This window comes from Lonchura striata, chromosome 1, assembly GCF_050655825.1.
Source record: "Lonchura striata isolate lonStrDom1 chromosome 1, ASM5065582v1, whole genome shotgun sequence".
NCBI classification, from domain to species: domain Eukaryota; kingdom Metazoa; phylum Chordata; class Aves; order Passeriformes; family Estrildidae; genus Lonchura; species Lonchura striata.
This window is the reverse complement of record NC_140703.1, coordinates 88,972,932-88,998,833: the sequence shown is the minus strand read 5'-3', so window position 1 is coordinate 88,998,833 and position 25,902 is coordinate 88,972,932. Positions and strand designations below refer to the sequence as shown.

Below are 25,902 nucleotides of genomic sequence, written 5' to 3'. Positions count from 1 at the left end.
ACAGCCTTGCCCCAGAGAGAAGAGCATCAGGAGGCAGTCAGTGGTGGTCACTTGCTGGGTGGAGGTGGGATGTAGAGGGAAGGATGGCAGCACAGACCACACCTGTGCATGGGCTGGGGCTGGTTGGACGCCCCTTGGCCACCTTGCTGTCCACTCCAAGCTCTCCTCTGCCAACCTCTCCTCTCCCACTGGATGCTTTGCAGGGGCAGTTGCAGCTCCACAAGCTGCCTAGAGGCTCCTGGCCTGGGACTTCCCAGCATCAGCATTCTGGATTTGTGGCTGGGTTCCTGTGTCCTTCACGTCTCTCCTGCAGGAGGATCTCCATCCTCACTGGTAAAGGCAGCCTGCCCACTGGCCCCCAGTGCTTCTATTCCCCTGCTCCCTGATGCCACATCCCTCTGTGCTGTGAGCTCAGTGACACCTTCTTGTCATTTCCATTACTGCTCTCTCTCTGCTGTCCCTCAGGCAGAGGAGACCACTGATGTTTTAAACCCTGTTGGGACCAGAGAACAAGCTGAGGTGTGCTGCCATCAAGCAATTCTTTGATACATATCAATGCTGACAAAGTTGTTTGAAATCACTAGCTGTGCAGAGGCAAAACACCTTAAATTCATAAACCCCGTAAATTCCTGCCTCCCCCTCTCTCCAGTTTAGGCCAAAATACATGCTGATGCCAAGATCATGCACTAAAGCTCAAGGTGCAAACACTGCTGTGTGCAACCAAACTGCTGATTCTGTCTACCTTAGTTGGTCAGATAAAATTTTACATTTATTTTATAGTAGAAAGTCAAGAGTGGGAGTTAGGTTAGGTACCCAGGTGAACTGAAAAGATGTGTGTTCAGGACTTTGTAGCAGTTAAAAATTTTCTCAGGGCTGTTCAGCAGCTGCTTCCTCCCTAGCACTGGGCAGCTCATTGCCATGAGTAGCCAATTTTGTTTCCCTGTTTATTTTGAGGTGCTAGCTACCCAAAGACAAGGAATTTGCCTTTAGGGTTCACAGAGAACCATTAACTCCAGCCCTTCTGCTAATATTATTATTGTCGTTAAGATTCATGGGAAATGTCCTCACTTACCCGGAAGGGACTCGACTTGCCTGCAGGGTCAGGAATCAGTCTAGAATGCCCTGCAAGTTCCAGAGCAATAATGGAACCAGGCAAAGGGAACAGTGATTTCATATTGGTCACATCTCAATTACATAAAAAAAAACCCCTCTTAAACTCTGGGCACAGGACACCTGATGCACTAGTTCACATTTGTTAATCAGGGAACAGAAGTGTTAGGCTTAAGTTTGGTTTGTCTATCCTTAAAACCACAAGCAGCTATTTTACTTCCAGAATTTGTGAGAAGGGAAACAAGCAGTAGTCCACCAAAGATGCACAAATGAAAGTGTTGGTGGTCATCTGTATCACAAAATCACAGAATCACAGAATTAGCTAGGCTGCAAAAGACCCTTGAGACCTTTGTACATTGTCCCATCACAGGAACAGGACGCAGCAACGAGGAACCAAATTTCAAAGTGACTTTGCAATTCCTATTGCAAGGAGGGTTTCTGTATCCTGTGCAACGAGGGCAGAAGTGACACTGCTGCCACAGATCCTGGCTTGCACTGATAATCCTCTACAGTGGATTTTTATGCATGAAATGTGATACCTGTAATCCATTCAATTAGCAAAACTAAGAACCTTCTGTGTTACCCCATCTGAAAGTGTTTAGTGAAGCTCTGAAATGCACAGGACTCAGGGTAAGCACTTACCTTTAAAAACTGAGGTGTTGCCAAACGAACAGTTGCAACAAAGCAGATCTGCTTTCCTGGGGATGTTCTGTAAGCCCTTGGGACAGCCTCATCAAAGCCGTTGCAAGAGGAGTTAGGCACTAGTTAGGGGAAAAAATGGGACCTGGAGTCATGTGTTATATAAGATTTGCTCTCCCTGAATATTTTGCACACTCCAAGTGTACTAATACTGTTTTTATTCAGAGAAGTGCTCTAAAAGCTTTTAAAGCTGATATGCATATATTTAAATCCAAGTCAGTCATGTTAGGCAGAAAGGCATCAGAGCTTAACTTCAAATATGAATTTTACAGGTTAATCCTCATAAAAGTAAGGCCAAACCTTATTACAGAGCATAAACCAGTTTTCTGGAAAGAAACCCCACGCATCCAATTGCTCTTTTTCACCACTCACAGGAAAAAAAAATACATGTTGCAGCATGCCTAGCACTGTAACTTCCATGATGCAGTGAAAAAAAGTGTTGGCAAAGGAGGTAGCTGAAGAGAGTTCGTCAAGTCATCAGTGGCAAAACACTGGGGCCCACAGCCAGCGAGGCTTCATCAAACTAGCAGGAGGATGCTTGTGATTCTTGGCTGCTGAAGAATGCCTTCCCCTTCTGCATCGAAAGAACTGTCCTCAGTATGCTCAAGCTCTCTTTGTTTGAAAGGAGAAGAAAAGGGACGCCATGTATGGCACTGGCCTCCAGAGATGGGCACATCAGGTGAGTCTGCAGAGGACCTGCTGTAACTTCCAACACTGAGCAGAGAAAAAACTGGATGTGATGTGGCTACACATTTTGTATATGCTTTTAACCTGTGTCTTTCATGATTGCATGGCTTCAGCTGCTTTGAGAACCCACTAGCACCTCCTGCCACAGAGATGCAAAGGATATGCTGTTGAAAACTAGCCCGCAGTCCCATGTTAGAACGACATAATGCAAATTATTCCTCCAAGTTCAAGCTGTTTAGAGATGGCAATCCCACTCCCACAGCTATGAAAAAACTGTGTGCCAGGCTGCAGTGGGAACTGGGCTGGATTCTTGCTCTGCCTCGCCAACTTTTTCCCATAGGGGTAGAGAGGTTCCTATCTAGCAGCCAGAGTTCACCAATATGAGGTTATTTAATGCCGATAGGGATTAAAACTAATATGAAACTCTCTTTCCTTACTATTAGGCCCCTATATCCACCTTCATGAAGTGTCAGACAGTTTGGCTCTTCTGCTCAGGGCAAAGCATTACTGTGAAATTGAAGAGCTTTGTATCTATATGGGGAGAAGATAACTAGCCATTTTTATCCTGGGGTGCTTCTGCACTGGGATTTCATCCACTGCCACAAATTGCAGAGATGGAAGAAGTCTCAAGTGATCACATGTGCTTTTGGAACCCAATTCAACCTATTAAAAGCCTTAGAATATTGATGCATTACTATTAACAAGGGTATGAGACAGAAAAGAAAGTATGCTGAGTGGAATTCACACCTGTGATTAAGTGGTTTAGGCCATTGCGTGCACAATATATATTACACCAAAAAGGAAAAGAGAAGTTCTTTATCTGAGAAGACAGCACAGATGTGAACATCCACAGAGATCAAGTCCTCTCTCATAGCTGAGTCTGGAGAGCATGGCTGACTGGATATAGAGAGAAAAAATATGGGAAAAAATCTCCTCCTTTCACCAGCAGAGCACATGTGCTCTTGGGACTCCCTAGGAATACGTGTTCCGTTCTGATCCCGGAGTTATGTGTATATATGTGGGCTTCTATGTGATTATTAACACAAAAAGCTGAGAAAAACAAAAGTTAAGTTCTACAGGACACACAAGTAGCCTAAGTAAAGTTATTTATTGATCCATCTCTGATACTAGCACTTAGTGCAAGTCTGTTGATTTCTGTAGTTGGTCCCACTTAAAAATGAATGGGAATGCTATAAACCTGCATTATGGGCATTATGAAAAGTTACTTCTGAGCTTGCTATGTAGTATGTTGTGACATCTGGAATCAGTGGGGCTGTTTCTCTCTGTAATAGCCAAGTTCAATAGCAAATTCTTCCAGTATGGGCTCTAAGATATGAAAACAAGATATGCACATTCAGCCTCCAAAATACAGGTATGATAAGTTAACCTAGTTAGCGAACCATGGGCTTGCAAATGACACCAATTGTAGAAGTAAGTGGAGACTGAGTCACACCAAGGAGACCAGATGGCTTTTTTATGTCAGCTGTTGGATGTAAACAGCCACGAGCCTGAGACATATTCCCAGAAGGCAGCAGAATACATCCCTGAATGTGGCATTAACAAAATAGGATTATATTTCCAACAGGTAAATGCAGTAGTAAGAGGGTAATAATTACTGTGTAGGATAGCTAGGCAGTAATTTGGGATTTCCTCACAACATTTGGAAATGATGAACTTAAGCAGCAGTGAATGAAAAAGCCCAAAGAGATGAGACACAGCTGGCCTGGCTGGATGTTATCCTGTCTTTGAACAGCTATTGTGCCATCTCATACTCAGCTGCCTTTGACAAAGTCCAGAGCATTAAAACCCTCAATGATGCAGGCAGGTAGACACTACATTGTCAAGTACATCTCCATCTGAAAATGACAACTACAATAACTGAAAGGAAAAAACCACTCACATTTGCTTCTGAATTATTTTGCTGCCTGACTTAGGTTGTTGGTATCTTTTCTTTCCACAGCTCTATCTGCACAGCCTGCTTTGCTTTTGCAGCTGGTCAGTGAATTTCAGCATTTTTTGGATGATGAATTTTGAAGTGTAGTTAAAAAAAGAGGTCATTAGAGTAATTTTTAAAAAAATACAATCCTGGTATAACCTTTTAAAAAGGCCTTCTGAAAAATCATACTTTATGACTCTCTAAGTCTCTTTAAAAGAAACACAACATCTTGATGTAGCAAAGTTCAGCAGTGAGCTTTCTGAGAGCACCACAGAAAAATAGTGGAACAGAAAATATAGGATCAAGCATGAGGCTATGGTGATATTAACATTTATACATCAAATATAGGGCTTGGAGTGCTTTTGTCAGAAGATGCCTAATGAAAATGTTAGGCTGGCCATAAATGGTGGGCTTGGGTAAATGACGGACTGTGTGTTTCACAATGACATGATTGGGACAAAATATTTTGAGTAAGGAATCTGAAGGTCATGTGACAAAGCTAAATACATAATCAGAAAGGTGAAACAGTTGTCTCATATCTATCAGCTAGCTGATGCTCCTTAGCATGAATTTTAATAGTTTTTGTGGTTACCTATCACGCCTGTTTCCCCTAGACTACCACAAAATTCTTTTGTAGAAGTACTAAATACCTACAAGTATCCTGTAAGACACAAAGAAACTGATTTACCTATTCAGAGATATTTGTTTGATTTTTCTTTTGTTTATTTTATTTTATTATTATTTTTTGAAGACCAGGACACTTGTAACAGAATGTTACAAATAAATAATATATGCAAGGAACTAAGCCCTTCACTATCACAGACAACAGGATTTTTATCCTTAGGGAGAGAAATCATGCCATATGAAATGAATGAAAACATGTTTTAAAAACCCCAGATGCCACTTTATTCAGTTAATAATAGTACAGCAGTCAAGTCACTCGGTCATCTTACTTCAACTTGGAATGTGTAAAACATAATCTTCCTAAGATAGCAAAACTCCTGCTTATGCCATTTGAAAGAAGAAATCCCTCCTTCCTACTTTGTCAGGAGATGTTTATGTTTAAAGAACCAGTCTTAGTGACTGTCAAACAAACTGAACAGTGATTTCAAAAAATACAAGTCAAATAAATACAGACCAGAATAAAATAATTTTTTTTCATATAAACTAATTCAGGCCTCATATGAACAGACTATTTTGCAATTGGTAGATATAATGAAGAAATCTAAAGTGCTGGTGGCAAGCCAGACTGCTCTCAGTAGCCATGTAGATGAGTAACAGTGACACTGTCCATACATCACCTGTCCACTTGGATCTACTCTCTCCTCTTTCCTCCTCCTGTTTCTCCCCTGGCCATCCTGTGCTGATATGAATCCCAAGTAGATTCCTTAGGACAGGAATGGTGTCTCTTCTTTGCATAGAGAGCCCAACATGAATGCTGCATATTGTTAATAGCAAATAACAATATGCAGCTGTTGGTTCTGATCAAAACATCCGTTTTGGATTGAGTTATTCTTGTTTCAGATGTTTCAGCATATATTTATGGAGGCTCAAGATCAATGTATCTTCTGTTCAACTGTTTACTTCTTTTAAAACTTAATTCAGATGCAATTAATTTTTCTGAATGTTAAGACTTTTTTCCTCCTCAACATAGTAATTTTCTTGATGTTTATTATTATATCTGAGAGATGTATCAGCTAACAGTAGCATATCTGCTATTATTAGTATCCAGTAACCAGTTCCATGAGTTTCTATGTAATTTGGAACAAAAATGCACATTTTTAAATTCTACTATAACATTACATTACTCGATTAGGAACTCTTTTCACATAATGCTTATCTACTTCTTCAAGAGAAAAGCTTCAGGGATTTTGGATGAAAGGACAGATCTATCGCTTAAAAGATGCTGGTGGTCCTTTTTAATATTGATTAACTCTTTGAAAGGGAGGACCCTGGTTTTGTCCCTTTCAGGAGTTTTTGGGAGGACCCTGGTTTTGTCCCTTTCAGGACTTTGTAAGCAAGTGTGTCACTTCAGAAAGAGGATACCAGAGCCAATATGTGGTTATATAATTATGACAGATCTTTGTGTGTTTACAAATGTAGAATCAGTTTTCACAGAAGGAATAAATCCAACCCATCTTATCATTTCTTATCTGAGTGAGCTATTAAGCGGCTTTGTAAAATAGTGTATTCTTACTCAATTTGACATTTTATACTGGAGCTGAGCACTTCCTTGGATTTTTGAGGAGGGTTACCCCTATTACTTGCCTTCCCCCTCGGCCCTCAGGCAAGACTGGGTGTGAGCCACTGTATTATTCATTGGTGATGCTGATATGACTCTCTCTCCTATCAGATATTACTGGCTAATAGGTACAGTGATGCATTTGCTTCCCTCAGATGTTTGCAGACATTCATGTCTCTCGTTAAAATCTGGGCTGCAGACCCAGAACCTGAAATATATAAAAATATTGAACAGAGGTCCTATTAACAAATAAAACAAAAACAACCCTGATCATCTGACAGCAGGTAGGCATTTCTCACAGAAGCAAAGAGGAATTCCACCTTCCCTGTCTGAGTGGCCCATGGGCCACCTCCTTTCCTCTCACGGGACAACTGCATCTTCACATCAGGTTACAGTCGCGCTTTTCTCATTGAAGCTTAATTAATGATGATTATATAATCCTCCCAAATGGAAAATCAAATCTCTTGTATTTGATTTAGCACAGCCAGTGACTCATGCAGGCGCTCTGCACAGCTTGCATTGCTGTCTCGCTGGTCAGCTGCTCTCGCTTGGGCACAGCCAATGCAATGGGGATTCACTTATGTGCAGGCAGCTCATGTCATCCCTGGTGCAGATACAGCTGCAGAAATGTTCTGCAGTAGGGCTTGCAGAGTACAGATTCCTCAGGACCAGTCAAAGTGTGCACACTCTTGCTAACCCTGGCACTGGGCTGTGCAGCTTCTCTAGCCTGCAGCTGTAGCTGACCCTAGGAGCTCCACAGACAGTGATCTCCTGAAAGACTGAATACCTGCTGCGAACTGTGAGAGCTTTCCTGGGCAATTTCTGGGCCCTGTACATGCATGCCCCTGCCTCTCCTGGGATCAGCAAAGATGCCAGTGACTGCTCCTCTGTGTGAGTAGCATGGGTTCGATGTAGATTGTGTGTGATCTGACTCCCTGACAGCAATTCTGGTGAGAAGTCATCTTGGCACGTATCAGGTATTTGTCCTACTTCAGCATGAAAAAAATTATCTTTGGCATCTTAGTATAACAGCCTTTAAAGCCTCAGAGCTCCCACAAAGTTAGGGAGAGCAGCTAAGCCCCTAACTGGCTTTCTAAGCTGAAATCCTTCAAACTAATCCATTCAAATCTATCCTTATATGATGTTCTCAGCCAGAAGTCAACAATGTGATTAACGGAGAAGGTATGAGGGAAGAGGAAGGGGGGCAAGGTGACTGGGAACTCACATGTATGACCTCCTTGCCCCAAGCACCAACATGGTATGAGCAATGAACAATAATAAAATAAGCCTAAAGAGATGATAATTCAAAGGAGGTTACATAAAAGGCTATGTGGAAGTAGAATAAAGCTAGTGGCATTTCTGATTAAGAGGGTGAACTAGGACCTACCAGTTCTTAAAAATATCAGCAAAAGTTAAATGTCAAGGAATGGAGACAGATTTACACCTGCTACGACTCTACATTAATGACAATAGAATAGCTAAGTATCCTGATAGGATATAATCTGCCCAGGGATAAAAGAACTTCCCTGGCCATAGAGGCTCTGGCATCCTTGTGGCAGGAGCACAAAGGCAGAGTGGGCTCCGAGTACACTCAGCAAGTAATTGGAAACAAAGGTAGGAGTCTGCATTGGATTACTAAAAAGGAATGCAGGATTTGTATTTAAAGAACATCCTGTATCAGTCTCCCATGTGTAAAAACATGCTCACACTTTCACTGCTGTGAAAAGCTACAGGGAAAAACATTCTTCAATACATTCATAAGGAATGTCTCCTGCTAATTAAGCCTAATTTGCAATTTCTGTCTTTCTCCCCCAGCTAACTCTTATCTTTAGTTTATAATCTTTCTTCACAAACACCTTCAAAAAGCAGGCTTTGGGGCCAGCTGATATGCACAGGACAAATGCTGCCCTGAGTGCTATGTCTCTTCCACCACCCTTCCCACCCCTTTCTTCCTTGCTCACTTGGCCTCACACCTGGAGGACAGATGACTGGAGAATGGGTATTTATTTAACAGGAGGAAAAGAGGGCAATTACTGCCAGGTCCAACAGGTGACAGCCCTGAGGAGCATGGGCTGGGGGATTGTCCCTGGTAACTGTGGGCCAAGCAGAGGCAGGAACAACACTGCACTCACCTAATGCTTGAAGCTGTTTGTGCCACAAGTCCCTGTGCCAAAGCACAGGTGCTTGCCCCCAGCCCTTGGGTGGCTTCCCCAAAGAGGGGAGCATTCATATGGTGCTCACTTGAGCTGATTCTCCTGTGCCTTGGTCAGGGTGCATCTGGCTGGTGCAAGGACCCCAGTGGATCCAAGGACAGCCGCTTTGGAGGTCTGCACCCTCCTCTGGCTGCTCACCCTGTAAGCCAAGGGTATCAGCTTGGTACCAAGCAAACAGTTTGCTGCTGCTACATATGAGTCCAGTGTGCTTGCTTCCACTTTTGCTGGGAGGCAGCCATGGGGGTGACTCCCAGCCAAAGGGGAGCAGTGTTGGACATGCACTGGTGAAGCATTTCCATCAGGCTCTTCACTGAACTGGCAAAAATGAAGTCAGATGGCAAGGGGGCCAGGAAGCACCATCTCACAGAACCAGGCTAAGGCTGCCCCTCCCTGTCAACCAGAGGGTCACACTGCAGCAGAGATGGGAAGAGAATGAAGAGACAAAATAAAATGAAGAGTTAGAAAAAAGTGGCACAAAGGGGGAAAAAATGTGAAGAAGAAAGCACATGACTTGTTTGAAAGCTATTAAGATGGAGTCTTTGGAAAATGATTTGGTGTCTTCTGAAATCAATACGTTCCCATTTAATCTCTATGCATTAAGCTAGGAAGATATCTGCAATGTAAGTTTTTTTCATTCTTCTGAGAAATAGCCACTGATAAAATTGCTGGGATGTGAAATCTTAACCGGTAAGGGGGCAGTATTAATGTCACGCCAAAATAAAGGGCTGAAAATCCTTGAAGAAAATGGATCAGAAATTCCCCTGGTAGAAATGTATCCTTATGAGTCAGCACCTGAAATCCGGTTTCTGCTCTAGAAAACAGAACAGCTTGGTGTGCGCGTCTGTCAGGCAGGCGCATTTCACTTCATTCAAACTAGAAAGCATACAGGCAGCTACATTTTTTCATACAAATAAAGCCTCAAATCAGATGGCACCAAACAAGAAATACATATCTCCATCCTGCACGTAGGTTTCTATTCTAGTCATGTGGAGCAAAAGCAGAAAGTTAAATGGGGACAGGGACATTTTTTTTCACAGCGTGGCGTGCAGTTTTTGGAAAGCACGGTGGGGAATTTTTTTGCAGAGGATGACCTATTTGGAACAATACCAGCAACTTTGGAAATGCCACTCTGGAGTTCAGTCAGGCAAGTAACTAAAGCAAAGTTGGGCAGGCAGGAGAAGGAAAGGAATAAAAGAGTTATTTCATTTCTGACACTAATGGTTGTGCAGCAATCTGTTTGTTAGAGAACGGGTGAGGTGGAAATCTGCTCTTCATCCCTTGAAAGATGGTTTCCCTGGACTGACTGTGGTGCATTAGTGACTATGCTGACTGCATGTCTTCCCTTTTTTTTCCGAGAGTATTGGGTTCTGTAGTGCTGGAGAGGAATGCAAAATGGCAGCTGGAGAGGGAGGTGGGTGGCAGTGTCCTCAGCCATTCTGATGAAACGCGGCAGTGCTGCCTTTCCCCAGGATTTTGCAGAGAAGGGTAAGAAGACAGATTTGGCAGGTTATCAGTTCTGGCATGGAATTTGTATTTAATGTAAACCAGCAGATAAAGTAGCAAGATTATAATTTTGCTAATAGGTGGGGTCTTAGCACACAGTATTAATGAGCACAAATAAACCCTCGTCTAAACCTGTCATTATTTGCAAACTTACCCAGAGTCCAGGATCACTGCAAGTGAAGGGCAGTAACAAAAGCAACTAACACAATTTCACTCATCACATGTACTCATCCAGCTATTGCAACTCAGCCATGAGAGCCGTGTGAAGCAAAATGTATCCCGTAATGTTAAAAATAGTTCTGTCAGTTAAAAGCCTGTCTTGTTCAATGGAGCAATACTTATATTTTATTTTACACAGCTAAATTAACATTTATACAACAATTAAAGCTTACCATTGCTGTAAGACCGAAAATTTCCTACAAATTTTATGTATTCATATGTTGGAAATTCCTTTGGGTTCAAACTTCCTCTCAGAAGATGACAATAAAACTCTAGTTCATTGTCAGCTGGATTGTTAAAAGAAGAAGAAGAAGAAATAAATATACTATTTAAGCTAAACACAACCAATGGTGTCTTCCAACCCCAATCTTGCAACTGGCAGCACAAGAGCAGCTTATTACCACTCAGGAGTCCTAAACACCAGTGTGCTAGACATTGCAGGACCAGAGCCTCTACAAGAAAGCCTTGCAGGGATGCAGCTCGCTCAGCACTGTGCACAGGTGTGCCTGCAGCTCAGGGACAGCTTCAGAGACTTGTCCTTCTCTGACACCACCTCATCACAGGAGCTACACAGCCTTAGCCTTAGTGAAGCAACAGAGAGAACTGGGTTCTTCACTTACTGCTTTTTTCTATTTAGGCTCCTCACAACTCAACAGCTCTTGTTGGAAAACTATGCTTAATTACCTCAAAACATCTATTAAATTAACTTTGGCATATTAGCTATCAGCTGCAGGTTTTGTATAATGCAGTAGATTGGGCAGATGTACATCTTACATTATTGTGTCTATTTTGGTTTTCTGCATCTTACCTCCTAGAGTGAGTAAGGCTGAGGAAGTAAAAATATTTACAAGGAAATCAAAATTCAATTGGAAAAAGAATTACAATAGTTTTAGAGGTATTTTTTGTCTGTAAGGCTAATCAAAGGTACGCCACATTATCTTATCTCTTACTTGAGATAAGTAAGAACATTGAGAAAAACATCTTACTTGAACAGGCTGAAATATCAATTAAGATGCGATTTGTCTCAGGCGAACTCTCAATTTCCATCAGCTAACCTATTTTCCTTAGCTGTCTCAAATGATATGATATTTAATAATTAACATAACTGCAAGTAGTCTTAGCCTAGTAAAATAAAGGCAAAGAGTTTCATTTAAAAATAGAACCAAAGGGTCATTCCAGGTGGCAAGATCTTTTTGAAAGGCTATGAACCTAATTTTTTTATTGCAGATAATATAAAAAACTCTTTCTGGGAGAAAATTTTTTATCCTGCCTGTGCTTTTTCATTTACTAGATAAGATAAAATGAAACTTACTTTTTAGGTAATCTGATGAGGCAGAATCTGTCATAAGCATACAAGAAGATAACATCTTATAAATTTCTGAGTGTTCTTGTTCTGGGAGGAAGTTTAACAAATTCTGATCCAAGACATCGCACTGCAAAGAGAAATAACTTTTGAGACAAACAGAAATATCACAACAAGCAACACTTGCAGAGATGCACAACAAGATGTGATACAAAGCCTGTGGCATTGGACAGGAGTTTACTCACTGATTTCCAGGTACTCTAAAACAGAGGGGGAACCTGTTGGAGAAACGGAGTGGTCACTACTTTGTGGGCTAGTTGTCAGATTAAGTCTTAGCAATCAGCAATATTTAATGTTTCTCAGAGACCATCAGATGCAGCAGGTATGTCCACAGAATTAAATTACGAGACCTGGGAGAGGGCAGGAAAAGGGTGTCTGGCTCCCCATACTGCTACTGAGCTCCATGCACAGGCCTGTTGTGGATCATTGGAATTTGTTCTCTTCCTGACAGAGCCTGACTTGCAGGAGCAGTGAGGCTGAGAATCACCCCGAGTCAGCCAGGTCAGTTGCAGATCAAGCCCCTTCCCAAGGGATCCCCTCAACTCCTGAGAAATGCCCTTGGGGTGGCAGGTCTTGCTCCCCACTTCCTGCATCCTGGCAGGTGGGAGCAGGGAGAAGGGGACTTCCATGTCTGAACATGACTTTACAGCAGTTAGTCTCCAGGGAGGGGGACTTCACAGTGCCACCAACACAAGCCCTCCCTCTGGCCAGCCATGAGCTGAATATCCGTGTACCTCCAGCCCCATGATCAGATGGCTTGAACCTGAAATCCATCCAAAATAAAGGAACTGAGATGTGGGAATGGAAAGAAGAGATGGATTTGTGCAAAAGGCCATGGCTGGCCCAGGGTGGAGAAAACAACGAGTCTGTTGTGGGCTGCCAAGAGGAAGTTGTCCCTATACTCAGTGTGGTGACTAACCCAACAGAGTGCATCTGAAAGGAAGCCTGAGACAAAGTGACCCTCCAATGGCATTGACTTACATCTGTCCCACTTGAGACTACCTCAGACTGAGCTGGCACACTGACACAGCTTTGTGTGTCATCAGAGCAGCTTCTATCAGACTCTACAGTCATGCTGAAAACATGTAAGCTCTGTATGAGATTGGCAAGTTATTAACCACCATCTATTTGTGTGAGATTGTGCTTTGGTTTCCATCTGCTTTCTATTCATGCTAGCTTTTCTCTGTGGAATTCCTGTTTAGACTGGTGAAACTTATTAAGCAGACTAAAAATCAGAGTGCTATGCTTTATACATACACCTTAACAAGAATTGCTTTAGATGATTCAGTTATAAGTATTATATATGCTCATTACTTGAATATTCCTGTTGTGAAGAATACTTGAAAGTTATTTTTGTGGCTTTAGTTTGTATCTTATTAATGTGAATCCTACTGATACACTATATGATAAAGGTTTTTTATATATGTATAAATACTTACATACACACTTAATATATACACATACTATACTTCACAAAATATAGTACATTGTTTCATGTATTTTTTTGTGCATATGAAGAAAGAGCCTTTGACAGGAAACTGCTCTGTTGAGTTCTGTTCAAGGCTTAGGTGCAATCTTAGAAAATATTTTTTTTCTTGTAAATGATAATGATACCACCAGGTTAATTAATCTCCCATCTACTCTACAGTAACTGCAGGAAGACTAGATGTGAGCCATCATCACTCTTCTAACTGAAACCTTCTATCTCATAGTGTGACCAAGCTCCAATTCCAAACTCTTGCCCCTTGCAGAGGTTTGGCACACCTGTAAAACAGTGCATGGAACAGAATATCTGGATCCTGTACACATCAAGACTTCAACAATGCTCTTGAATCAATATGTCAATCCAGAATACATTGCTAAGTCAAACAGAGAGATGGAAGCAAATACACCACTGTCTCACTGGAACTGCAGAAAATGCCAAGCAAGCTATTCATAGCTAATTCTGCACCAGACACAAAGAGCAGACATCCAATGCCATGGCAAAAAGGTAGGTGATAGGCTCTGCAAAGGGATCTGGACAGACTGGATCAAAGACCTGAGACCAACTGTATGAGGGTCCAACAAGGCAAAGTGCCACATCCTGCCCTTGGGTCACAACAACCCCAGGCAGCACTGCAGGCTGGGGGCAGAGTGGCTGGAAAGCTGCTCAGTGGAAAGGGACCTGGGGGTGCTGGCTGACAGCAGCTGAACATGAGCCAGCAGTGCCCAAGTGGCCAGGAAGGCCAATGGGATCCTGGCCTGTATCAGAAATAGTGTGGCCAGCAGGACCAGGGCACTGATTGACCCCTGTACTCAGCACTGGTGAGGCCACACCTTGATGCTGTGTCCATTTCTGGGCTGCTCAATTTGTCTCACGCAGAGGTGCTGGAGTGTGCCCAGACGACAACAGAGCTGGGGAAGGGTCTGGAGCACAGGTCTTACAAGGAGCAGCTGAAGGAGTTAGAATTGTTTAGCCTGGAGAAAAGGAGGCTCAGGGGAGGCCTTATCACACTCTTAAAACTATCTGAAAGGAGGTTGTGGTGATGTGGTGGTTGGTCTCTTCTCCCAGGCAACCAGTGACAAGACAAGGGGAAACACCCTTAAGCTGCACCAGGGGAGGCTCAGGCTGGACATCTGGAAAAATTTCTTCATGAAAGAGTGATTAAGCATGGGAAGAGGCTGCCGAGGAAAGTGGTAGAATCACTATCCCTGGAAGGGTTTAAAAACTGAGTGGACATTTAGTGGTTTAGTGGGAATAGTGGTATTAGGTCAAAGGTTGGACTTGATGATTTTGCAGGTCTTTTCTGACCTGATTCTATTGACAAAACTTGACCATCGGTGATAAAAATGGATCAGTTAGAGGGAAATGGTCTGCAGTTCTGTCTAATTATTCTGCAGTGAGTGTTCTGTACCACTGGCTGAGACAGCCAGAGTATTGCTGAATGAGATAGGCAAAGCAGACAAAAGATAAACTACAGTGACTGTGGATAGACTTGTTAGATGAACTATGTTAATGCATAGTTATGCTGTTAAGCCTGGAATCTACTCTGCATCTTCAAATCTATGGATCCTGCTAAGTGAAGCTTTGGAGTATTTACTCCTGAAAGCTAAGGCAGGAAAAGAACACCTTTGCCTACATGGATGCTTGTCTATTCTAAATACAATACATCAAGTTCTGCAATAATGGAATGCATAGTTAAAATATTTCTGCAATTTCAACAAAACAGCTGTACTCCAGAATGGAACTCCTTCCTCATAATTTCATTGCTTTTACTGGGGGATGGGGGTAATGGTTAGGTGGAAAAATTCTTGCTGCAGGGAGAAAAAAAATCTAAGGATCTAAGCAAACATAGTGACTCGGAAAAGGATGGTGGAGGGCTGCAAATGAGACAGGTTTCTTTTCCATCAACACAGAAAATAAAGATGGCTATGCACTTATATGCTGGGATTTGGCCCAGCATATGAATCTGCATGCTGTGCACTGATTCTCACTGCTACCCTGTAACAGCAACACAGCATGATTAACTTTTATACACTGTTAAGGTGCTATGTCCTGGATTCTCCAACCCTGACATTTACCTTAAGCACCCAACACAGCAGAGCAGCTCCTTGAATTTCACTGGGTAGCCCCGGAGGAGAGTCTCAACCCTGCCAGGGACCTTCTGGAAAAGCAGGCAAGAAAGGACAGGGAGGACCCTTCTCAAGAGACTACATATTCTTGAAGTCGTAGTGTACCACCTGACTGGCAAATGCTATGAGCTGTGATCAGATTTCACTTCAGTTAGAGTCACCCTTAGTATGTGAGCTAGACCTCTCCATGTCAGCTGACCCTACAAATAGTCTCCAGACCCCATTAAAAAAAAAAAAATACAGCGGAAGAAGTTTGTGTTTGAAAATGCTCCATGGAAGTATGGGAAGCTGTGTTAAAGAGAACCAGATATATCTGTTCTCATCACTGGAACTTTCATGATTTTAATGAAAGAAAATACATCAGTTTTCTTAACAGAAGCCCTCAGAGAGCCCTGCTCTGCATTCTGCCCAGTTTTGCATTCCTTTCATTGCTCAAAGCAGAAGATTTGCAGAATATTTTTTCCCTGCTGTCACAGAGGAGAAAGAATTGGTATTTTGTCCCTCAAACAGTGACTGAATTTAGCTTACAAATAGATCCTCGAGGTAAACAAAATAAGCCACACAGATTTTCCAAATATCACTCTGATGAGTTTTGAAACTTAAAAAACCAAAATGACAAGGACAACAAAGGAGAAAAATACCCAGTGTGCACCGAGATGCACCCTCAGCTGGGCCCCTGCCCATGGCCACAGTGATTTGCCAACCTGGGGCAGGCAGAAGCCTATATTCCTTGCTCAGTTGTGGCCTCTGGGATGCTTCCTCTACATGTGTGGGCTGGTGGGGCAGTTGTTAACCATTACCACTCCAGCAGCTCCAGGAAGGTCTGCTCCACCTCCAACCTGGTCAGGTTGGTCCCTGACTTGGACTTCCATGTGCTGCTTTTATGCAAATAAAAAGTAATGTCCACTTTTATCCTTATTTTGGGATGGATACCATGTAAGGTTATCACACAAAGCATGTCATGGGGAGAAAAAAACATTTAATTTCTGATGGGCCAACTCAGGAATTATAAACCTGAATCTATACATGTTCAATCAGGGCTTCAGACTCCAGGCACAGGGTCTGAAATGTGTCTTCCTGAAAAGGAATACTTTCCTGCAGCAGATCTATCATCTCCACTAAGAACCAGTATTTGAAAGGGATACCAATGAAACCTCCAAATGATGAAACACAAGGAAATTTCATGGCAATCAGTAAAGTGTATGAAAACCCCATAACCTGTGTTAGGACAGAGCTCTCCCCACCCTTGAAGTGAGGCAAATGTCAGAAAATAATCAAGTACTGGTCTTCTATACTGTTGAGGATGAAAGAAAACTGAAATAGATAGACTCAGTTCAATCTATTGTTGCATAGCAATATTTTTGCATTTGCCAGGAGCTGCTCTTTCATCATGTTCTTTTTGTCTCAGAAGAAAATAATTTTTGTTCTTATTCCAGCAAGGTAGTGTTGTGAAATATATTTGTCTGGGTGGAAAACATAACACATATTTGGTGAAAAACTAAATGAGAGAAAGAGAGTTGTAATTTTCTTAAGAACATGGCAGGGGGTAGTACAATAATGATTTGGCAGCTAATTTTTTCTCCTGGGCATGTATTTATTTGAGACCAGGGTACTAAAAATGAGTGTGAGGATTAATCCATAATTATTGTGCCATTTCTCCTCGAGCAGCCTTAGCAACAGGACGGGGTTTGGAGCAGTCCCTCTCCCCCTGCTCCTGCAGCCCGAGCCAATGCACACGGGAGTGTCTCCTGGAGCAGCACGCAGACAAAAGCAGCTGAATGTGCCCGAGCACCGGCTGCTGGTGAAGGGTTACACCCAGCATCGGCTCCAGCAGCAGCTCCCTTGGGATAGCACAGGGGAGCTGCAGGGAGAGCTGTCAGCAGCCTCTGGCTAACTCCAAATTCAATGGGGTTTTTGTCCTTTACCTCCCTGGGAGCAGAAGAAGGCCCTTAACAAGCTCCTCACTGGGCTGCCAGGAGCACTGGTGCTATTCTCTGCTAGCTTAGAAATCAGAGATGGAAAAGATCAGCCGGGTCATCCTGTCCCTCCCCTGGCCAGACTATTCCTGCAGAGCTTTTTCCATTCAAGCTGAAGTGCCTCATAGCAACAAAAACCTGAAGGGTATGAATCAGACAGAGAAAGTGCAGAGCTAAGTAACAGCAGCAGCCAGCATAATGCAGGGACAAACTCCCTCACCACATTTTCAGGAAAACACTACCCTCAGCACTGTTATACACCTGCTTCTACAAGTGCAGTGCCCAATTCTACAATGTGTAGTAGAAAAGGCAATGCCAGAATTACTCACCGGTAAATGCCCTAGAAGAGGCGTGATGCTGTCAGACACATAGATGATGCTTCCACCTGTGGTTACTGCTATAATGAAGCCATCTAATGCCTAAGGAAAACAGACAAGTTGAGAGTGCTTTAATAGGAATGAGTGGTGTAAACAGGACATCTCATCATGTATTGATCAAAACAGTTTGACTTCAGCACCATATTGTCATTGAGTTGTAGGAATGTTATCTCAAGTTGCAGAACAGTAATTCTCTGATTTTACAGTCTGATTTAACTTTACAAGATTCTTTGTAGTCTAGTAAAACCTACTATTGAAGCAACAAAGGGCTCACAGGAACATTTCATGTCTCAGTTTTTAAATTAATCACACATTTTAATAATGCAAAATGACTAAGACTGGATCCCTTGGAAGTTATTAAAATGAACATTTGAGCACTGTGTAAATATCAAAGGACGATGAAAGGATGCAGTCCTATCTCAAAATGGTACTTCTCTGCAAACCCCATACATCACAGTTTGTATTAATGTAACATTGTATATTACTGGGCTTTCATGTAAGTAAAGGCAATGCAAATGATCAAATAATCCTTAGCCTGAGTTTTAATTGAGTGATTTATTTTAAAGGTCATGGTATTAGATTACTCATTCCAAGACAAATTCACCCTTCTGCAGAGTTTCTTCCTCACTTTGGTCCCATTTTGTGGTAAGCCCCTTCACTCCTAAGACTGAAGGGAAATGTCAGCCTTATCCCCCACCCTCTGCACAGGAGCAATTTCACCTTCAAAATTAGTCTCTTCTTTAGTCTGAGCTGCCAAGTTTTGAGCTAAGTTTTGATCAAAATTAAACCTAGGTAGAATTTCAGATCTAAGGCAAGATTAACTTAATTTTCTGGGGGAATTCTCCTCAGAGCGAACTAAAGCTAGATGATCTTCAGATGACTGTAAGAAGAACATCTCAAAAAATTAATACATAACAGTAGGTGTTCAGATAATACATTAAAACTTTCCCACTGTCATTAGGGAGTCACTGGTGAGGCTCCCAATCCTTAAAGTGGAGCAAGTCTGGGTCCTTCCTGTCAGTTCCCCGATATTCTGGAGTCAGTTTTGCCAGCAGTACTTGAGTAGCAAAGGCACTGTGAACATGACTGAATCAGAGCAGTGTTTGACTATGCTCCAGTGGCCATACCTGCTCAGGAGACAGGTGTACTGCAAGCAGCCTGACCAGAGAGCCACGGCGTTACAAAACCATACTGCAAATCCAGGCCTGTCTCCAAGCCAGACTTGCAGTTGATCTTGTAAGCCACAGCACATCCTTCCCCCCTGCTGACTTCAATAAGGGAAAGAATTCTGAGAACACTGGAAAATGCTAATTGTTAAAAAAAAAAAAAAAAAAAAGGAAAACACAAAGCCTTGAATAAAGACACAAACATATGTTCCTTTTTCCAGAGAATGCTGAGCACCCACAACTATTTAAGTCAATGAGAATCTGCTGGTACTTCAATCCTTTGAAAAGCAAGTCAATAACTTATACCCCAGTAGAAGAGTGAGTGTTTAGCATCTCTGAAAACCCTCCAGCTGCTATAGTTAGTTTGATTTTGTTAATCTAGGTGCAGACAATATGTTTTTCTCTAGTGCAGCACATTCAAGCTGTTTTCTAAAAAAGCATGATAGCTGTTAACCCATAGTAGAGTGCAGTGGTTCTACAAGGCAGTTGGATTGTGGATGTTACTATGGTGAAGGTTGCTAGTTTTTAAAAAATCAACTCTTTATTTAATATCCAATGCAAATTACACACAGTGACTCATATCAGAACTTTGTGGTAAAATCAAGTTAATGTGTGTACATATAAATCTCTTTTTATATACTTGCAACTGGACATTCCAACATTAGGAGAGCATTTTCTTCTTCAAAGGTTTTACCATTGCATTAGCCCTAGACAGACAAACAGAGCCTAATGCCCACTGTAATTTGGTGACAGCCTTTTCAATGTGGTAAGAAAAGGCCATTTTCAGGAAAGCTGATATATTACTGCAGTCAATTATGCCTTAAGTCTTTTGAATTAGTGCTCGGAAAAAAACCCTTCCCATCTTTTAATAACAGGATAGGAAAAACTTCAAGCAGTCTTGTCCAAATGCAAATAAAATAAGATTCATAGAAAGGCAAAATAGCAGGGAATGATGAACATCTGGCACAACAGGACATCCCAATAACCAATGTTATTTTGAAGGGCATGGAAAATCACAGTAGCAAGAAGGAGATTTATAAGCTGGGAAACTAAAAGTGATTGTTTTAATCTAAAATTGTGTAGCATACAAGTAGAATCAACAAAGACCCAACCTGTCAAAACAACAGTCAATTTACTGCTATCTGAGGGACATATTTCAGTGCAGACTGAAGGAGTTATGTGTGTTAAGTTCCTGTGCACAGAGATGGAAATGGGTGGTTGTCAGAGCAATGGGAGCAAAGTGTCTCATAAAACTAGTCCAGGGAAGTCTCATCACAACAAATTGCAATGTCCAAAGGACTGCCAGCCTCTGGGAGCCAGTAATGTGCTCCGGCTTTATGCCACTCCTCGGTGGTGAAATTCTCCCCAACATCCTTCCCTGCCCATCACCAGAGCCTGGATCATGTGCCATGTTCACATCATTTGTGGGAGGAGAAGCTTGTTCTCCAAGGACACTGTAGGGCTATGCAACTGTGTGTTCAGTACAGAAGACCCTTGCTAAAGGCAGTTCTAGCTATTAATGAGAGAGAAAAATACATTCTAGAAACTCATTTGCTTTTCATTTTGAACCTACATAAACACCATTGCATCACCTCCCTTCAAATCCCAGCTAGCATTAAAAGAACCTATGCTATAATTGAAAAACTATGATTGCAAAATGCTAGAATAGGAAGTGTTTGATAAGGGCCTTGAAAATCAGAGTAGAAGTACCAACTGTATCAAGCCAAGAGAAGCTGTCAGGCTTCATCTGCTTGTTCAGCACCTAGCACTAGAGGGACGCGACACCACTGCGTTTCAGGTGCTAATCTTGCATAAATATTAGATGCTAACGCCTTCCAAGAACAGGAGAAAAACAGCCATGTCCCCTTTACCTCACCTCTGTTTGTTAAAAAAATATATATATATATATAACCTGTGATTTGAATCTTTGTCCTGAACTGCTTTTCTTGGGAGTCACAGCACAGCTCTGCAGGCTGTGGCAGCCCAGCGCAACGGTACTCCTGAGAGGGAAGAGCAACAGGTGGGGACTTTAATCCCTGTGACAGCCCTGCTTGATGGTCACATACACCAGTTCCCAAAACCTCCTCTTTTGGAACTGCAGATGACAGTCTGTTCTAAATGCATGGTCATTTTCATAAGTGTTAGACAAAATTAGGAAAAGTATATGTGCATGTTTACCTCCAACATCAGCTGGGTGAACTCTTCATTGCTGAGAAATGAAGGCTTCCAGTCCTGCTGAATTTCAGAAATCTCCGTCTGTGCTGAGACTTCTAGACAAATAGAATATTTACATCTTTAAAACTGAAATTAACTTCTACCTTGAAATATTACATATGGGCTGCTATAAAAAGAGAGAAATAACCTTTGTATTCAAAAGTTGCAGTTTTCGAGCCCAAAATGTTTTCTTATTTTTTACTCAAGTCAGCTTGTACTGACCTCAGTGGGAGCCTGTATTGACAAGGCCATTGGCTTCAAGCAGCATTACTGGAGTATTGATCAAAAGGTAAAACCACTTTGCATGAAATTAAAATCAAAGAAAGGATTAGCATGTGTCCAATTGCTATTTACAATTTACAGTTTCAAAATCAGGATGCTAGAGAGGCTTCAGCCTATAACTTCTGTGCTAAACAGAACAACAAGAAAGCTCCTTCAGAGGAGCCCCAAAGGGCTGCGACCCCAAACTGCAGAGCTATGGCTCTGTTTTCCAAAAGGAGAGTGAATCACAAGCATTTGCAACAGCTTTACACTGGTGCTGCTGCCACCACCCTCTCCTTACCTTCAGCCACATGGTGCAGAGCAGCCCAGGAGAACTAATGGAGCACCAGCATCTCATCCCAAATCCTGTCTGGAGGACAGGGTCCCCTGTGCTGCCAGTCCATAGGGCCCCAAGAGGAGATCTGCCCCACTGTTGTCCTATCCTGACCCCATGGCAGCCTGCAGAGGGCTTGCTCCTGGAGGGCTTTCCATGGAGGAGTGCAGACACACCAGGATAACAACTCACAGCTTTGCACTGAAACTGAGGACCATACTGGATAGCTGTTTGCACTGTTTGCCTTTGGAAGATGGTCACTTATGTTAGCTCTGAGTCAGACAGGATTCTGGGGGAACAGCTCTCATCTAGAGAAACTTTATCTGGTTTGTAGTTTGCTGCTCCCTCTGCTTCTCTACTCAGGTCTAGTAGTGAGGGGATGGTAAGCACACTTTTCAGCACCTGCTGTTGATTAACACTTTAATTAATCCTGTTGATTAACACTTCCAGAGCAATTCTCTGCGTCCAGAGCACATATGCAAACTGGCCAGAGAAACGCAAATGGATAAATACTAAAGACAGTAAATTTCTACAAGTGCCTTGTGCATTTTGTCACTGAGAAAGAAATCAAAGCCTCTGCTCAGGCTGTATTAGTGGAGATGCAGCTGTTTGCTCCTACCAGCTCACTTGAGTCACTTTATGCATTCTGGGGGCTGTCACTGGAAGCACAGAAACTCTCCACAGTCCCTATGGTTTTACACGAAGGTTTGAAAAACAGGCTAAAGAAAGAGTCCATCAGATTTTTTTAAGTAGTTTTAGGATATAGGATACTTTCAGCAGATATGTACTTGGAAAGCCAATGTACATGAAATGGTGACAGTTGGAAGAATTACTTGAGATTTGGGAGATTCTGTGGATTATAATGAAGGAGGCTGTTTATAAAGGAAAAAAATCTGAAAATTTACCTTCTTGAGATGCTATGACTAAAATCTTGGTTTAGCCTACCAAATGGAAGGGGAACATGACTCAATATATCAGATCCAAGGTATGCTGAGGATAATCAACACTTTTAAATGCTGATGCTTTGTATTATATTCTGTGACTACTAATCTGGTTTAAAAATAGGTAACATTTGCTTTTTTTATCAAGTGCACAAACCCCAGTCACACTTTGACCCAATTGCTGTGGAAAGATTTGTGACTGTTAGTTTTTCTTCATGTAGTTGTTTTTCAAGGAAAAGCATAAAAGCATCTTTTGGAGTAAGTTATTTGGAGCTTCAGCTCCATTTCTACACTTATTTCAAATCTTGGGTGATTGTTCTTTGCTTAGTTTTATAATTGAGCATATATACATCTTCACATATTCACATCTTGGGCAGCAAAAAAAAGGTGAGTCATTACTACAAATTTTTAAAAAGTGTACATAACTATTCAACTTTGAGATGTCCTGGTCATCCCTCCTGTACAAACCATAGGTTAACAGCTGAACTCATTGGTCTTAAATGTCCTCTCCAACCTAAACAAATATATGATTCTAGTTTGACTGTGGCAAAAATTCATTTAAGAAGAAACTGCACTCTAATGCCAGAACCACTATAATTCCTCAGTAAGACTGACATCTGTGACCCCATTCTGTTGAAAGTCATGATATAAGAGTTTTAATGGTCTTTCCTGTTACACCCAGAGTTCTCCAGAGAGTGCAGGAGGGAGGTGCTGGATGAGCCAAGGTAAGCCCAGTGACGTAGTGCATCATCTTGTGAGACCCCTGCCTGCTTTCTGAGACCAGGGGCATTCCCCACAGTCACCCACTGAAACCTCTTCCTCATAGGGGCAGAGCAGGAGAGCCCCATTTTAAACCAGTGCCCAGATTTATAAGGGAGGAGCATTTCAGTTCACCACTACTGGTGGATGTCAAAGCATCAGGAAGGTCACAGTGCCCATTCCTCCCTCTGAATAGAAACTAGACCAAAGAACGTAGAGGGTCAGAAATCTCTTCTGCCCTCTCTGAAGGTACATTTCTAAGGGACTTAAATATCACTGGTGCAAGCATTTTGAAAAATGAACTCCAGGCTTTCTGATGCTGAACTTGACTACTGCAGCTGGATGCTATGCACATGTGATGTAGCCTGTGCTTGTGCAAACTGGGTGAAGCATGTCAACTATCTGTCGATGCAATTTGCTGATGCCAGCTTCAAAAAAGGAGGCATTTTCTGGTCCGAGTTTTCTACTCAGTGTGAAAAATTGAGTCCTACACAGTCCACTGAGGAGCTGGGGTGCTGAACAGATTGCTTCCCTGCACTTTTTTCTTCAGAGAAACTGGGGAGAATGCTTCGTTCTTCTACTTAGAATATTGCAAATTTCAAGTAAGGGAATCTTCCCTCTGCTCCTAAATCTCTCTTGTTCAAAGCATATGTCTTCTTCGTGAGTGCTGCAGGGCACTCTGTTGCCCTCTTTCCCTCACTTGCTGCCATTTTTCCTCTTCTCTAGCAGGTTGAGAGTCATCTTCAACTAAAGAGCAAATAAGGAGATGGATTTGGGCAGCACATTGTCTGCAAATGATCTTTTTTGATGAGGTAGGAAAAAAGCTCAAATACCTTATGTGGGAACGTTTAGGTCCCTCAAGATGTTCTGATAATCACCAAAGGAAACAGGATATTATAGTAACTGTCTGCTAAGTGCATGAAGAGCTGCACCGAATCTTACCATTGTGTTTCTGCAGAAAGCCGATGACTTTTTCCAGCACAGTAGTTTTGTCCATTTTGCGAGTGTTGCCTGGAAGCATGGAGCTGAGCTCTTTGATGAGAACATTGAACTGATCACGCCTCTTTTTCTCAGACTTGTTACGCGAAGCCCTGTAGACAGGGGAAAAGAAACAAAGAATGAGCAGAGCAAGAAGGAAAATCATCATGTACCTGCTCTTTGCAATGTAGCTACATAAAATTAGCTTGCTGCACGTGTCAGCGTGTGAAAATTGACACTGGACTCCAACAAAGCTGCAGAAGCAAGTAGGAAGCAACAGTTCCCACCTCCTGCTTTTGTCTTTGAGCCACTTTTAGTGTCCAGCGGGGTGACGGAGGCTCTGCTCACTCCTCTGTGCTGCCTCTGGACACTCTGGCTGAGCTTATCAGGACAGCATTGAGCTTGGAGTTGGAAGGAGCTCTGTCCATCTCCCAGACATATGGAGGATCTTAAAAATTCATGCTGTCTCTGAGGAGGCACTCAGAGTGAGAAGAAATAGGAATATTGTGACAACAGTAAAACTGTCCATAAAGAAGAAGAGTAGAGACTGGATCATACGCATCTGCAGTCTTAACAGAAGAGAGGGACCCCAGTCCTGCTGCTATTGCACTGGAGCTGGGTTGATCTACAAGGACCTGCTGCTCTGGTCACAGGTGCTCTGCCTACCTTCAGGCTGGCAGAGAAGAATCAGGATATTGTCTTCCAGTCATTAAGATCAGAGACCTGAGTAGAAGTTGCTGCAGCTCTCTTCTGGTTCATATACCAGTTTATTCAGTCTCCTTTCCAAGGTCACAATGACAAGCAGGAGAGAGGGCATCAGCATGGATTGTCTGAGGTTGGGATGCATTGCCAACTGGGGTCTTGGAAGTGGCAGCAGTGCTTGCCCTTAATCTCTGTGTGCCACTGGGAAAATCAGTGTCAGTGCCCCAAGTCTCTAGGTTTAAAACAATGACTCTATAGCTTTCTTCACCAGTCTTGTCTGTTTAGCTTGCAGATTCCTCAGAGAGAGCCTCCTTCTGCTGCTGTGTTTCAAGAGCTCAAAGGAAGAAAGGATCTGATTTCATTTGGGGTGTTTTGGCACCATCATAATACTGTCATTAAGGCTGTTGATAATCTTTTCAGCATGCACACTTTGGTTTTTTTTAACTCTATGCCAATCTGTACACACGGATTTTCTGACTTGTTCTCAGGCATACCACAACTGTTTGACTCGGAGGTTATCACCTGGACTTCTGTATCCATGTGGAAACAGAAATAAGTATAGCCCAGTAGGTCTGTTTATTCTTCTGAAAGTTCCTCAGACAGATGAGAC

General features: G+C 42.4%; 1 protein-coding gene across 6 annotated transcripts in view; it reads right to left on the bottom strand.

The window, feature by feature from the left end:
- Window positions 1-25,902, bottom strand: part of NPAS2 (neuronal PAS domain protein 2) — a 104,422-nt gene that overhangs the window by 24,022 nt on the left and 54,498 nt on the right. For all 6 annotated transcript variants that reach the window (XM_085558086.1, XM_085558063.1, XM_085558082.1 and 3 more), the window contains 6 exons: window positions 24,555-24,703; window positions 21,282-21,373; window positions 17,890-17,979; window positions 11,922-12,042; window positions 10,783-10,896; window positions 1,753-1,871 (listed from right to left, as the gene is read on the bottom strand). In XM_085558086.1, the coding sequence (XP_085414212.1) occupies window positions 1,753-1,871; window positions 10,783-10,896; window positions 11,922-12,042; window positions 17,890-17,979; window positions 21,282-21,373; window positions 24,555-24,703 (685 nt within the window). The remainder of the gene's footprint in view (window positions 1-1,752; window positions 1,872-10,782; window positions 10,897-11,921; window positions 12,043-17,889; window positions 17,980-21,281; window positions 21,374-24,554; window positions 24,704-25,902) is intronic.